Source organism: Phoca vitulina, unplaced genomic scaffold, assembly GCF_004348235.1.
Source record: "Phoca vitulina isolate PV1807 unplaced genomic scaffold, GSC_HSeal_1.0 scaffold50, whole genome shotgun sequence".
NCBI classification, from domain to species: domain Eukaryota; kingdom Metazoa; phylum Chordata; class Mammalia; order Carnivora; family Phocidae; genus Phoca; species Phoca vitulina.
The window spans coordinates 6265269-6278410 of record NW_022589753.1 but is presented as its reverse complement, the minus strand read 5'-3'; the positions used below and the strand labels follow the sequence as shown (position 1 = coordinate 6278410).

At 42.4% G+C, this 13142-nt stretch overlaps 1 protein-coding gene across 2 annotated transcripts; it reads left to right on the top strand.

Moving 5' to 3' along the window:
- Positions 1–123: 123 nt before the first annotated feature.
- Positions 124–11631, top strand: CSTF1 (cleavage stimulation factor subunit 1). Of its 2 annotated transcripts, none has more exons than XM_032387737.1 (6): positions 124–286; positions 2939–3139; positions 4732–5009; positions 5157–5354; positions 6196–6586; positions 9564–11631. In XM_032387737.1, the coding sequence occupies exons 2-6, from the start codon at positions 2971–2973 to the stop codon at positions 9821–9823; spliced, it is 1296 nt and encodes a 431-aa protein (XP_032243628.1). In that variant the 5' UTR covers positions 124–286; positions 2939–2970; the 3' UTR covers positions 9824–11631. The 2 variants fall into 2 exon arrangements, with proteins under 2 accessions (XP_032243628.1, XP_032243627.1); XM_032387736.1 differs by lacking the exon at positions 124–286 and adding an exon at positions 325–461.
- Positions 11632–13142: the final 1511 nt, after the last annotated feature.

Here is a 13142-nt window from a genome sequence, read left to right as displayed (position 1 = left end):
GAAAGCTGATTGGCCTGGGCTAGAGAGGCGCTGCCTTTTGATTGGTTCACAGCCAACCGGACGGCTTGAGTCACGTCCAAGGCGGTGACAGCGCGCAGGCGCACTTGCCCGGTAAGGCCCCGGAAGTGGTGGAGCCAACCGCCCGCCAGACTTTGGCAGTTCTAGCGCCCGCGGTGCTCTCCGGGATCCGACGTTTGTCGGCGAGACGGCATTTCCTTCGTGCCAATCAACGTTGTCGTGCAAGAGGTAAAGTCGGAGGAGGTTAACGAACTACTGCAACGCGCCAGTAAGTAAGATGGCGAGAAGGGCAGGAGAGAGTGGGGCCGATCGATAGCGCAGCGCTCGGCGCTTCGTCCTGTGCGCGTGCGCAGTGAACGTGCGCTCATAGCGATCGATCGGGCAGAATTCGCGCCTCCATTTTTCTGGGAGAAAGCGGGAGATCGAGAGAGCCGGACTAGCGGGTACTGAGGGCCTGGGATGCATGGAGAGCGGCTGGTGCGGTCCGCTGGGGTCTTCACGGAACCACAGGAAAGATGAGCGAGGCGGGAAGGCCCGATAGTGAGCGGGGTGGCATGCGCCCTGAGTTGCTAGGCTGGGCCTGCACACCCTCTTCTTTTCCTCCAAGGCCTCGCTCCCACGCTCACTCCATCCTTAGTTCGCTTCTACCGCGGGATGGTAGCGGAGCTTCGTGAAGGGGGCGTGTGTGTTCTCGCCCTGGTCCCCCTTCCAGTCCGGGTGTAGACAGTTCCTAGGGTTTGTTCTTCCCGTCCTGGGGCCTCGGCGTCCTCACCTGCAAATTAGGGGTGGTAATGAGGCACTTACTAGCCCAGCGAGCGAACGTTCTGTGAGACTTGAGAAGCGGGCCTCGTCCTTTCTTTTCTTTCTTAATCTTTGTATACCCCGCGATGCTCCTGGCATGGGTGCAGAGACGGGAGAGAATAGTGGTTAAGTTCTGGGCTCTGCTGTGGGCAGTCCAGGCGGCCACTTGACGAGTTACTCAGCCACACTTTATTTCCAGATTCCTAACCTCTTTATGCCGGTTTCATCATCTCTGTTGTGTCGTAGCGTTGTCTACACAAGCATAGATTTATATACAGTTGCTTCTACGTCTGCTTAAATACTTTGAATGATTTCATTCAGTGAGCTAACGCTTGTAAAGTGCTTAGCACGGTGTCTGGCAAGTGCTTAATAAAGGTTAGCTGCTGTTATTGACACCCATCAGTGCAGCACAGTAAAGACTGGAGCTCTGAGGTCAGATAGCCTGGGTAAGGATCCAGGCTGTGTCATTGACAAGCTCTTTGATCCTGGGTAAGTTAACCTCTCTGCACCTCAGGTTGCCTCTAAAATAGGATTAGGTGAGTATTAAATGAGGTAATGCGTAAGTTGCTTACGCTGTGTTATATACTACACTTATGTCTAATAAATTTTAGCTAGTTTATTACTGAATTTTTTAAAGATTTTTATTTATTTGAGAGCGAGAGAGGGAGCATGAGCAGGGGGAGGGGCAGAGGGAGAAGCAGGCTCCCCAGTGAGCAGGGAGCCCTATGCGGGGCTCAGTCCCAGGATCCCGGGATCATGACGTGAGCTGAAGGCAGACGCTTAATGGACTGAGCCACCCAGGCGCCCCTGTCATTAAATTTTTAAGGAGCACTACAGAAAGTCATCAGGGACAACACAGTCCTTGAGTTAAACCATCTGTATTCTAGTCCTGGTTTCTCCAGGCACTGGTCATGGGCCCTTGGACAAGTTATTTTCCCTTCTCATCTGTAAACAAGATTACAGGGCCTCCCTTACAGGATGGTGTTGAGGACTAAGTAAGAAGAAACATGCTGAACACTCGGTAACTGTTAGCTGTTCTTATGATCAGTAGCTTCATTTATTCTCCAGGGGGAGTTAGAAAACATGGTTCCCCACTCCTTTATTGTAAGACACCCCCCTTCCAGAATCTTTCCCTGTAAAGTACAGCAATCCAGGCAGTACTGGTGTTACTGCTCACTCCTCTCCTTTCTGGTATTCCTCTCTCTCCCCTGTGCTCTGACTTTCAATTTCTTGTCTGCCTGTGACTTCTGTTCCTTATTACTGGCCCCAGATTCCTGTGGCCTTCTGATCGCTGTCCAGATAAACATACACATACAAACATTGATTTTTGGAAGTCAAATTAATCCACTCGTGTCCACCAGTTGGACTTATTTTTTTGCATAGACCAGAAACCATCATCTACAGTTTTCATTTTACTTTCTAAGAGAGAACTTAAGCACTTGTGAACCGATCTAAGGGCACAATCCTTTAGATTTTTACCTTTTTTTTCCCCCACGTTTTTATCGTTGTTTTGGCCATATCCTACTTGCCAGTATTTTATTAAGCATCTTTGAATCTTTCCAAAGCATTGTGGCTTTTGTGCCCTTGTGTTTTTATTTACTATCTAATTAAATTATGTAATTTAGCAAATTTAGTTATCTTAAAGTGTGTTTTAAGAATGAACATTGCTGACATCAGTAAACATACAGCTCAGCTGGTGGAAACAGTAGTGTCTAGACATTCAACAACAGCAGCTGTCTTACCTATTGCAAATACCAGTCAGTGTCTTATAACAGAACAAACAAGATTCTGGGATAGCAATAGAGAATAAAAATGGCAGGCAGGTAGTTTGACAGAGAAGAAAAATTGATGGAAAGTTCTGTAAATATTCGCTAACACGATTTGAATAATTTCTGTGTGCCACTGTGCTCAATGCTCTGCATGCACCATCTTATTTAACCTTTGCTAACTTGCTTAACAGCTGAGGAACATGGTCTCAGAGGAAGGAGGTTGATGACCAAAGATGATGCAACTAGTAGAGCTGGGATTTATGCCCCGCAAGGCTGACCGGATTGCTGTGTTGCTTCTGTGACTCCCTAGTGCCTCTGCCCTTCACCATCCCTGTTTTCTCATCTTGCAGCTGGCAAGGAAATTGTCTTCCTCTTCTCCACGATGTACAGAACCAAAGTGGGCTTGAAGGACCGCCAGCAGCTCTACAAGCTGATCATTAGCCAGCTCCTCTATGATGGCTACATCAGCATTGCTAATGGCCTCATTAATGAAATCAAGCCTCAGTCTGTCTGTGCACCCTCGGAGCAGCTCCTGCATCTCATCAAACTAGGTAGCTTTGAACACAGATTCATTGATTCCATGACAAGGTTCCAGAGGTTTTTGTAATCAGAATTTTTCAAGCTTATTTTTGTTTAGTTTTAGTGCCTAGTATGTGTCAAGTACAGTGCTCGATACTGAAAGAGTAAGCAAACCCCAGATTATGAAGATTTTGAGCTGGTTCTAGCCTCAGGCTCTGTATAAGAATTATCTGAAGCGTTCTTTCATTGTACTATTGACTTCAGATTTCAGCTCAAATGGTATTTCAGAGTCCTCTTCACCTTTTCTAAAATTACCCACTATCTTCCCCATACCTCCCCAGGTACTCTAAAACAACAGTCCCATTTCCTTCATAACAGAATCACTATCTGAAATTGTCTTCATTGTTTCAGGTTGTTTCCGATGTAGTCTGTACCTCCCCAGAAAACACAGCAAGTTCAATAAAGATCAGGATCTTGTCTTGTTCAAAAATATATTCTGTGCTTGCCTGGGTTGTAGAAAGCACTCAGTAAAATAAAGAATTAGCGACATGTTTATACCCTTTGCCTTAGCAGTGCCAATTTTGAGAATTTGTGTTCAAATTTGAGGAAATAAAATGAATACAACTGAAATACCCAACAATAAGGAATTAGTTGTGAATGTTCTTATATCCATCACATTGGGTCCAACAACATGATGTAGATAAACATTACACTGGCCAGATGTTTATTTTGTTTGAGTAAATGAACAAGGTACAAAATATCATATAGTGTGGTTCTATTTTTGTTTTAAGAATTGTAACAACTGTGCATGGAGAAAGGTCCAGAAGAATCATGCCACCATGTTAACAGTAATTATCTCTGGGTGATCTAATAGAAGGTCATTTTTATTTTTGTGTTCATCTGTATTCCTAATTTTTCTTATACTAATAAACATACTGTTTATATGATATGTGAAGTTATTTTTAAATTTAAAATGCATTTTCTTGAGAAACTTCCGTTTATTTAAATATCAACATTCTTTCAATATGTTTCACTAGTGTTAATGCTAACATTGTATCTGACTTAATGAGCCTCAAGGCTGCTACTAACAGATCTCAGCACTAAAATATTAAAATCCAGAAGGGGGAAAAAATGGAGAGCTTAACTATAGGACTGCTTTTTTTACATTTCTGTAGTTGTAATTAAAGTAGAAAATTTTGGAGGCAGAAATCGGGGGAGCTGATGTAACCTATTGGAGCCTAGCCTCTGATCCACGCTGCCCATAGTGTGGTCACTGTGCATGCACCCAGGTCGATACACATAATTTTGTGAAGCGCTAGGTGTCATGCAGCTCCAAGAAAGAGTAAATTGACACTGGATCCAGAATTTTGTCTTGGCTTTTTAAAATAACATTTTCTCGTGCACTTAATTTTTTTTTTATAAAGATTTTACTTATTTATTAGAGAGAGAGCAGGAGCAGGGGGAGGGCCAGAGGGAGAGGGAAAAGCAGGCTCACCACAGAGCAGAGAGCCCAACGCAGGGCTCGATCCCAGGACTCCAGGACCATGATCCAAGCTGAAGGCAGACACTTAACCGACTGAGCCACCCAGGCACCCCTCATGCACTTAATTTTTATTCCTTTCAGGAATGGAAAATGATGATACTGCAGTTCAGTATGCAATTGGTCGTTCAGACACAGTTGCCCCGGGCACAGGAATTGACCTGGAATTTGATGCGGACGTCCAGACTATGTCCCCAGAGGCTTCAGAGTATGAAACATGCTATGTCACATCCCATAAAGGACCGTGCCGCGTGGCCACCTACAGTAGAGATGGGCAGTTAATAGCTACTGGATCTGCTGATGCTTCCATAAAGATACTTGACACAGAAAGAATGTTGGCCAAAAGTGCCATGCCAATCGAGGTAAAATCCCAGTAACATACGTGCTATTTGCCTGTTGTTCATTGGGAGAATGAGAGACCAGTTTAGACCGGACCAAACTTAGCATAGTTGGGTATTTTGAGTCAGACAGATTTTAGATTTTGAGCATCTGTTTTCTCATTGGTCTAGGTCATGATGAATGAGACTGCACAACAGAACATGGAAAACCACCCAGTGATCCGAACACTTTACGACCACGTGGATGAAGTCACATGTCTCGCTTTCCACCCGACAGAACAGATCCTTGCCTCTGGTTCAAGGGATTATACTCTTAAATTATTTGATTATTCCAAACCATCTGCAAAAAGAGCCTTCAAATACATTCAGGTTAGGAATGTTTGGAAAGGAGCTTTACATTTTTTTCTTAAAAACAAAGAGCTATTATTGTATGACTATTCTCTTTTTTTAAAGTAGTCTCAGTGATCATCGTATAAAACAGGAGGACACAACAAGGACACATGCCGCAGGTGGCTCAGGAATCCAGTTTGCATGGACACGTGGTCCACATGCTGCCCTGTGCCCACCTCTTCTGGCCAGTCAGGACTTCTGGCCAGTTTATGCAACAAGGGTTCAGAATCTGTATCACTTTTTAAAGGTTGCGGAACCCTGTTTAAAGACAAATCAACTTTGCTGAAATGTAACTTAATGAGAATCAAAAAATTATTCAGTTGAAACTATCAGATGTTTCCTGGAAAAGTGACATTTGGTACCACATTTTGAATTTGCAGTTCAGAAATACTAATGTTTTGGTAGTGGCTTCTACTTTTTAATAATTTCACTTAGTTTTTTACTCAATATTTGGAGACCTGGGACAAATTGAAGAAGCTATTCACGTGTACAAGTTGTGTTTATCCTTGTTCATTCACGTGTGCACGTATCCTAGCCTGATAATGTTCCATTCTGAGTTCACCCGGTGTTCATTTGCAAACAACGAAGCTCGCTTCTGTGGTTTTTGGAATAAATAATCTCACCAGTAAATAGTTTTTGAAATCTCTGTTCAAATGATACTTTCTTGTATTCTAGAAAGTTCATTGTTCCTTCTTATACCTGTGTAACGTCTGACCGTTGTTTTATGTATTCTTTCCATCAACCAAATATTTTCCACATTTCCTCTGGATTTAATTGTTCACTAGTTAGCCACTTAATGTTAATGTCTCTGTCCTAACAGGAAGCTGAAATGTTACGCTCCATCTCTTTTCATCCTTCCGGAGACTTTATACTTGTTGGGACTCAGCATCCTACTCTTCGGCTTTATGATATCAATACATTTCAGTGTTTTGTCTCTTGCAATCCTCAAGATCAACACACCGATGCTATATGCTCCGTGAATTACAATCCTAGTGCCAATATGTATGTAACTGGTAGCAAGGACGGCTGCATCAAGTTATGGGATGGTGTTTCGAATCGATGCATCACAACTTTTGAGAAAGCCCATGATGGTGCTGAAGTTTGTTCTGCCATTTTCTCCAAAAATTCTAAATACATTCTCTCCAGTGGAAAAGACTCTGTAGCTAAACTTTGGGAGATATCAACAGGACGAACGCTGGTCAGATACACAGGTATGCGAAAAATTGCTATTAACATTTTTTCTGTAGCATTTTATGGTTTCCAGAGCTCTTAAATCCTCATGAGAGCCACACAATAGATGTATGCGTTGAGCAAGGCAGATGTGATCCCTCTTTTAGATAGGAAACCAAGGCTTAGACGTTAAGTGGTTTAGCCAAGGCTGCAGTTCGTAAGAAGCAGAGCTGGAAATAGAACCATAGTTTCATAACCTTGTTCTTCTCCATACGTTACAGCTTCAACAAGATCTGATTCCATGCAAGTAACATTTGAGATTCTGGTGGTCCATTTGTAGACCAGTGGTCTGCCTTTTTCCCTCAAACATAAGAGCAGTCCAGAGAAAAGCCTGAGTTAGTGGATCTCAGTAAATCTGTGCATTAGGGAAAGAAGGCTGAGAGGGAAGATCTTGGCCTATTCCTAAGAGTGCAGGTAGCCCTAATAGTTACTTGGCAGTGAGTGTTGGTAAAATATTTTGTCTCATTCCCTGTTCCTTGGAGCTGAAAAGGCTGTTGTTTGGTAGAAGACCTCCAGGAAACTTCAGCTGGTTTCCTCTGTTGTGAGATGTTTGTGTCATACACTAAAATCACCAGGACCAGAACTCTATAAGAAAACAACGCATTGTAAGGGCTGGGCGGTGGTGGTTATTAGTTAGCCTTTTAGAGAAGAAAACTGAAGAGGTGGAGACGGAGACATCTGAACCACTAGGGTGCAGCATAACCCCCTCAGATTGATCTCCTGGTAACCAGAGTTCCCTTCCTGCCATCCGTCTGCCTTCTGACATAACACGGTACAACTAACTAGCAAGTCTTGAGAAGAGTCATTTTTATCATAATTCTTGGTGACTTTGTTGAAAAACTTTTGTATGGAGCTATTTTGAAGAATTTCTTTAATTCTTACTGTTCAAGGACTGTGTGCTTGTTGCAAAAAGAAGATACAAAGATGATCAAAGTAAAAGTGGGAAAGCCTCCTCCCTCTTCAGAAGTAACAACCACCATCTGAGTGTGATGTATCAGGAAGGGTACACACTAGATTCTCACAAGATTTATTATGTTTGTTTTGTCTTGTGAATATTGGGATGTTTCATGCTTATATGTGGCTGATTGGTTTGTTTTGGTGGAGAATTGGGATTTGATTTTAAAATGAGATTATACTGAATTTATATACAAATTCCCTCATTTTCTGATTCACAGGTTAAGACTGCATGTCAGCATGCTTAGTTCTGTGTTTCCAGCTTCAATGTTTAGTTAGAATTCAAAGGATTCTTGAAATAATGAAAGACAAGGAAAGACTAACAAGCATTAGAAATTTCAATGTTAAAAATTAATTCAAAACACTAAAAATTAAAATGCTGAACTAGGGAAACAATATGCATAGCATGGGAAGTGGACCCATATCGGTGGTCAGTGAGCTCAAGGAGAGCGAGGTGACCTGCAGTACTGTAAACCTAAGAAATGAAAATGGAAGGATCTTACTGTACTCATCAGATGGCGGGAATTTAAAAGATTGCTCTTATCTTGTATTGATCAACATTTTAGGAAATTAAATATCTTATTGTTAGGAGTGTCAACTGGTAAAGTATTTCTAAAGGGCAGGTTGGTGTCCTGTTATCAAAATTGTCAGCATTGGACCCACTATGTGCACTCTTAGAAATTCAAGATTTTTTTTTTTGGCAGAGAGAGAGACAGCGAGAGAGGGAACACAAGCAGGGGGAGTGGGAGAGGGAGAAGCAGGCTTCCCGCTGAGCAGGGAGCCCGATGCGGGGCTCAATCCCAGGACCCTGGGACCATGACCTGAGCCGAAGGCAGACGCTTAACGACTGAGCCACCCAGGCGCCCTGCACTCTTAGAAATTCAGTCTAAAAAGACTCTCTCGTCAAGCATGCACAGGCACACACAGAAAGATGTCCATCCCAACATTATCTAGAGTAGGGGAAAGGGAGAGATAACAGAAATGTCCACCAGAAAGCTTTGAGTAAATTGTTGTTCAGCATCCTTTTCATGGTAAGCAGCCTTTAAAAGTAAATACTCACCCTGCAAAGCTGTATATGTGTTATACCTCATGCTGATCCTTGCAACCACCTTGTGGGTAGGTGCTGTGATTATCCTCCACAGAACAGAAGAGAAATTGAAGGTGTGACAGGGCTATGTAATTTGTCCGTGTTCACATCACTAGTAAGTATTGAATCCAGATCTGATACCAACACTTATATTTTTATCCATTAAACTGTATTCCATCTTTATAGACTGTTGAATAAAAGCACATGATGTATGCTCTGCTTTACAAATGATGGACAACATACAGAAATATTGAGAAAGGATATTCGTCAAAATATTGACTCTGGGTGTAAAACTGTCAGGCAGTTTTTATTTTTTATGCTTCATACAGTATTTTAAGCATAAAATCTGTATTTTCATGGTCCTAAAAAAGCCTAAAGCTTCCTTTTGGAGAGCAGATGTTCATTCATCCCAGTAATTCTGTTCTAGGAATTTAATCCTGAGGAAATAATGTGTTCGATACAAAGAATTGGTCACAGTGTTATTTGCAGTCAGATACAAACTAAATGCTTAGCAGGAAAAGAATTAGCTAGTAATAGTGCTTCCTAACAGTGGTGTATTTTGCAGCCAGTAAAAAAACATGGAAGAATGAATGTACCCAACAAAAAGTTGATTTAAACTATGACAGAAAAGACATATAGCACCAATTTTGTATTTTTTTAAAGATGTTTGTATGCCTAGAAGTACATCAGAGCGTTCACAGTTAGTTGCCCGAGGTGGTGAGCCAGGGGTGATTTTCTTCTGCATACTTTCATGGAGTGTCCCAAATTGCACAATAAATGTGTGTTCCTTCCATTTTAAAATGCTGTTTTGCCATCGACGGGATAATTAACCAAAGTACAGCAGTCTGAGGATGGAAAATGTAAACGTGGGCAGCTAGCCCTGGCACTCAGACCCTTACCCTCTCGTCTCTTTGCAGGTGCCGGCTTGAGCGGGCGGCAGGTGCACCGGACGCAGGCCGTGTTCAACCACACCGAGGACTACGTACTGCTGCCGGACGAGAGGACCATCAGTCTGTGCTGCTGGGATTCTCGCACAGCCGAGCGCCGGAACCTGCTCTCCCTGGGCCACAACAACATCGTGCGCTGCATCGTGCATTCGCCCACCAACCCCGGCTTCATGACGTGCAGCGATGACTTCCGAGCACGGTTTTGGTACCGGAGATCAACCACGGACTAGCCCGCCTCCAGGATATGGGGTTCTTTTCTCGAGGACTGTGCCCCTCCTGCCCCTGCATCCCATCACCAGCTCCAGCTCCGGTAGTAAGTCACTGCACCACCTGGCAGTCGTGCTGCCACCTCTCCATCCTTCTTGGATTTGTACAAAAGAATCTTTTTTTACCTTGATGTAGAATCATGGTGGGAAAAGTTGGAAACGCAGATCTGTGCGGTGGTTCTGCATTCACTGATTATTACAGTGTGATTTTCATCGGTTTTGTAAATACAGGACTTGCCATTTCTCTTGAATCTCTTGATCATTTGAAGAAGGATAGAGTATTAAAGTGCTTTCTAGATCTCAAGTGGATCTGTCCTGAGGAATTTTCATTTGGTGGTTTTGTCAACTTCTGTGCCTGTTCTACAACCTCTTTGTCTATATATCTCCTTGCAGAATACATTTGGGCAGATAAGTAGGCATACAGCTCTGAGAATCAAGAGTGTTGTGCCATATTAAAACCATTTCAGAGAATCCGTCAGTTCTATCCTAAAATGACATCATTCTGAAAATAAAGCTCGAATCTCCAGCTTTAGTGTTACACCTTTTTCACTTCAATAAAATTAGCGGTCAGTTTTTCCTGAAGATTTGTAGGAGACAATATGTTTCATCATACCTCCCACCTTCTCCTTTCATTGCCTGCAAATGCTTATCTTCAGTAAATACTTCTCATAAGATTATTACCGGTTGATGGAAAACCTAATTGAAGATCCATCCAATCTAATCAAAATTAGGTGACCCCGCTGCCGCTCTCCGGTGTTGCTTGTTTCACAGATGATTAATATCGATTGACTTTGTTCTTGTGTAATTTTAAATCTCATTTTTCAGTTCTCTTCAGCATGAATTGTCACTACTCATCGTGGATGCACACCGGAGCTATGTTCTTGGAAGGTTTTTGCAATTAACCAACCGATAGGGGTTTTCTTTTTCTCAAAACTTTTTAGAAAGTGACACTATTTCTCTGGATTCAGCTCAAGCTAGGTCAGGGAACCCTAACCTCCCCTCTGAAAGATAGACTTTGGTTTATATTTATCCCCAAATACAAGAACCTCATGATCTGGGTAGGAGTACCTAGAAATAGAATCTAAGGTCATTTGATAAAAATATTAAATAGATTAAAGTTAAAGTGAGTGTTTTATGTTATAGGAACTTTAAAATCTTCTGAGGTTTACTGCATAAAAATTCTGCATTAGTCATCCTCAAGGAGCATTTCAACTCTTTGGTCTATGAAACCATTTTAGGCATGCTTAATGTGTTAAATCAGAGTTTTAGTTAAGATTTCCAAAGAGCTATATTTTTTGGTATATAGTGAGTTTGGATTTATTTTTATTTTGTGTCCTGATTCTCCAGCACTTGAACTTGGCCATCTGTGGGTGCTGCTTTTGTAAGATTAGAAGAAACCTACTGAACAGGAACAAGAATAACCAGTTCCATAAAAAATTACCAACCAGAACTCCTCGCTGCTTTTTCTGCTATTTCTTTTGCTTTTGGCCCTATGAAAATACAACAGAGAGTGAACATTTCCACGTCCCTCTGCTCTACCACATGCGGTAGAGTGACCCCGTCGCATTCCCCAATTTAAGTTCCACTGGGTCTTTTTAACTGTTCATGAATTTAAATAATGATGCCTACTTTTTCCAGTTTCTGGAATAGTCTCACCAGTGGATCTGTAGTTTCAGGACTCCTACTTACAAGATCAAGATACTTTTATGTGTTTCCAAAACAGACTTTTTTTTCTTTTAAAAATCACATTAAGGGACACCTGGGTGGATCAGTGGGTTAAGTGTCTGCCTTCAGCTCAGGTCACGATCCCAGGGTCCTGGGATCCAGCCCCGTGTCCGGCTCCCTGCTCTGCGGGGAGTTTGCTTCTATCCCCTCCTCCCCACTCCTGCTCTCTCTCCCTGTCTCTGTTGCTATCTCTGTCTCAAGTAAATAAAATCGTTAAAAAAATAAAATAAAAATCACATTAATATTTTGAACTGGTATAAATGCCAGGATTATTACATGGGCTTGACATCAGCATGTCATTAACTGTACCACGGAAGACCCTGGCTTTCAAACAGTGAATAATAAGCCAGGATAAAAACTTATAACTTCTATGTTATTTTTTAAAGATATGTGATTTCTAAAATAAACTTTTTGTATATAATGATAATTTAAAGCTAGTTCTTTTTTTGGGGACCTTGCTTTGAATGTTTCCATATTTGAACGTGTGCTGTCAAGCAGCAGTTGTAACTTTGGTACTTTTCATACTGTTTCTTTAGTGTTTCGTTCTAGAAGTCAGATTTTTATAGCCAAATCTCCTTTAGCTATGTACCTTATCCTAAAACTAAAGTATAATTCCATTTCTTTTGATGAGTCAGAGAAACCAACCTTTTACCTTAGACTTTGGTTTCCCTTAGGAAGGGCGATGTTGTGGGATGGGGGAGGCGTCTCAGCTCTGTTACTGACTTGTTTAGTAGTAAAGCAAGCCACTTCTCTGCAGGGCCACAGCTTCTTTATCTGTGATTAAAGAGCTTAATCAAAATCATCCCCAACATGCACTCAGTCAGTAAGGCACTTTTTTTTCTTTTAAACACTGCATGCTAGAAACAGGTTTGGGAGAGGGGGAGACTTCTGTTTCTGAAAATACGGTGGACCAGGTACTCTGAGAGCCCTTTCAGTACACACCTGTGTAGAATTTGTTTTTATTTTTAATCTCTGAATAGCTGAGCTAGCAAGAAATTCTCAGGGAATTTTTGAGAGGCAAAACAACCAGAAATCACAAATCCAGACACTCAGGAGCTAGGGGGCAGCCAGCTGCACCGAGGACATTTGTCAATCCCCTGGAGCCTAATGATTTCTGAGCTCTGACCTCACATGGTGGGAGCTTTGGTCCAGACCTAGGAAGAAAGCCCAGAACCCAGAAACTGCCCCATTCCCTAAAAGGGTGAACTTGACAAAAACCCCGCCTCCCGGAGAGAGGATAGCCGCCTGACTGGGTGCTGCCTCAGGTTTGTGGGGAGGGTCTTCTCTGACAATCCCATCTACAAGCTATTTGTCCACATAAGGTGGGAACAAACCACTCGCACTAGCTCTGTGGCTTGGAGAAAAGCGAGCTGAGAATCTAAAGCAAGTCCAAGAGCGCCTGACAGAAGCCAGCACAGATGAAGGAAGAACACATTTTTACCCCAGGCCCCAGTTCTCCCAGATCCAGCTCTGAGAACCATGGGTTCATAATCAAGTATGTAAGGAAACCCCCCCTATGATGAGAAGCAGTAGAAACTAGACAGAGTCAGACTTAAAG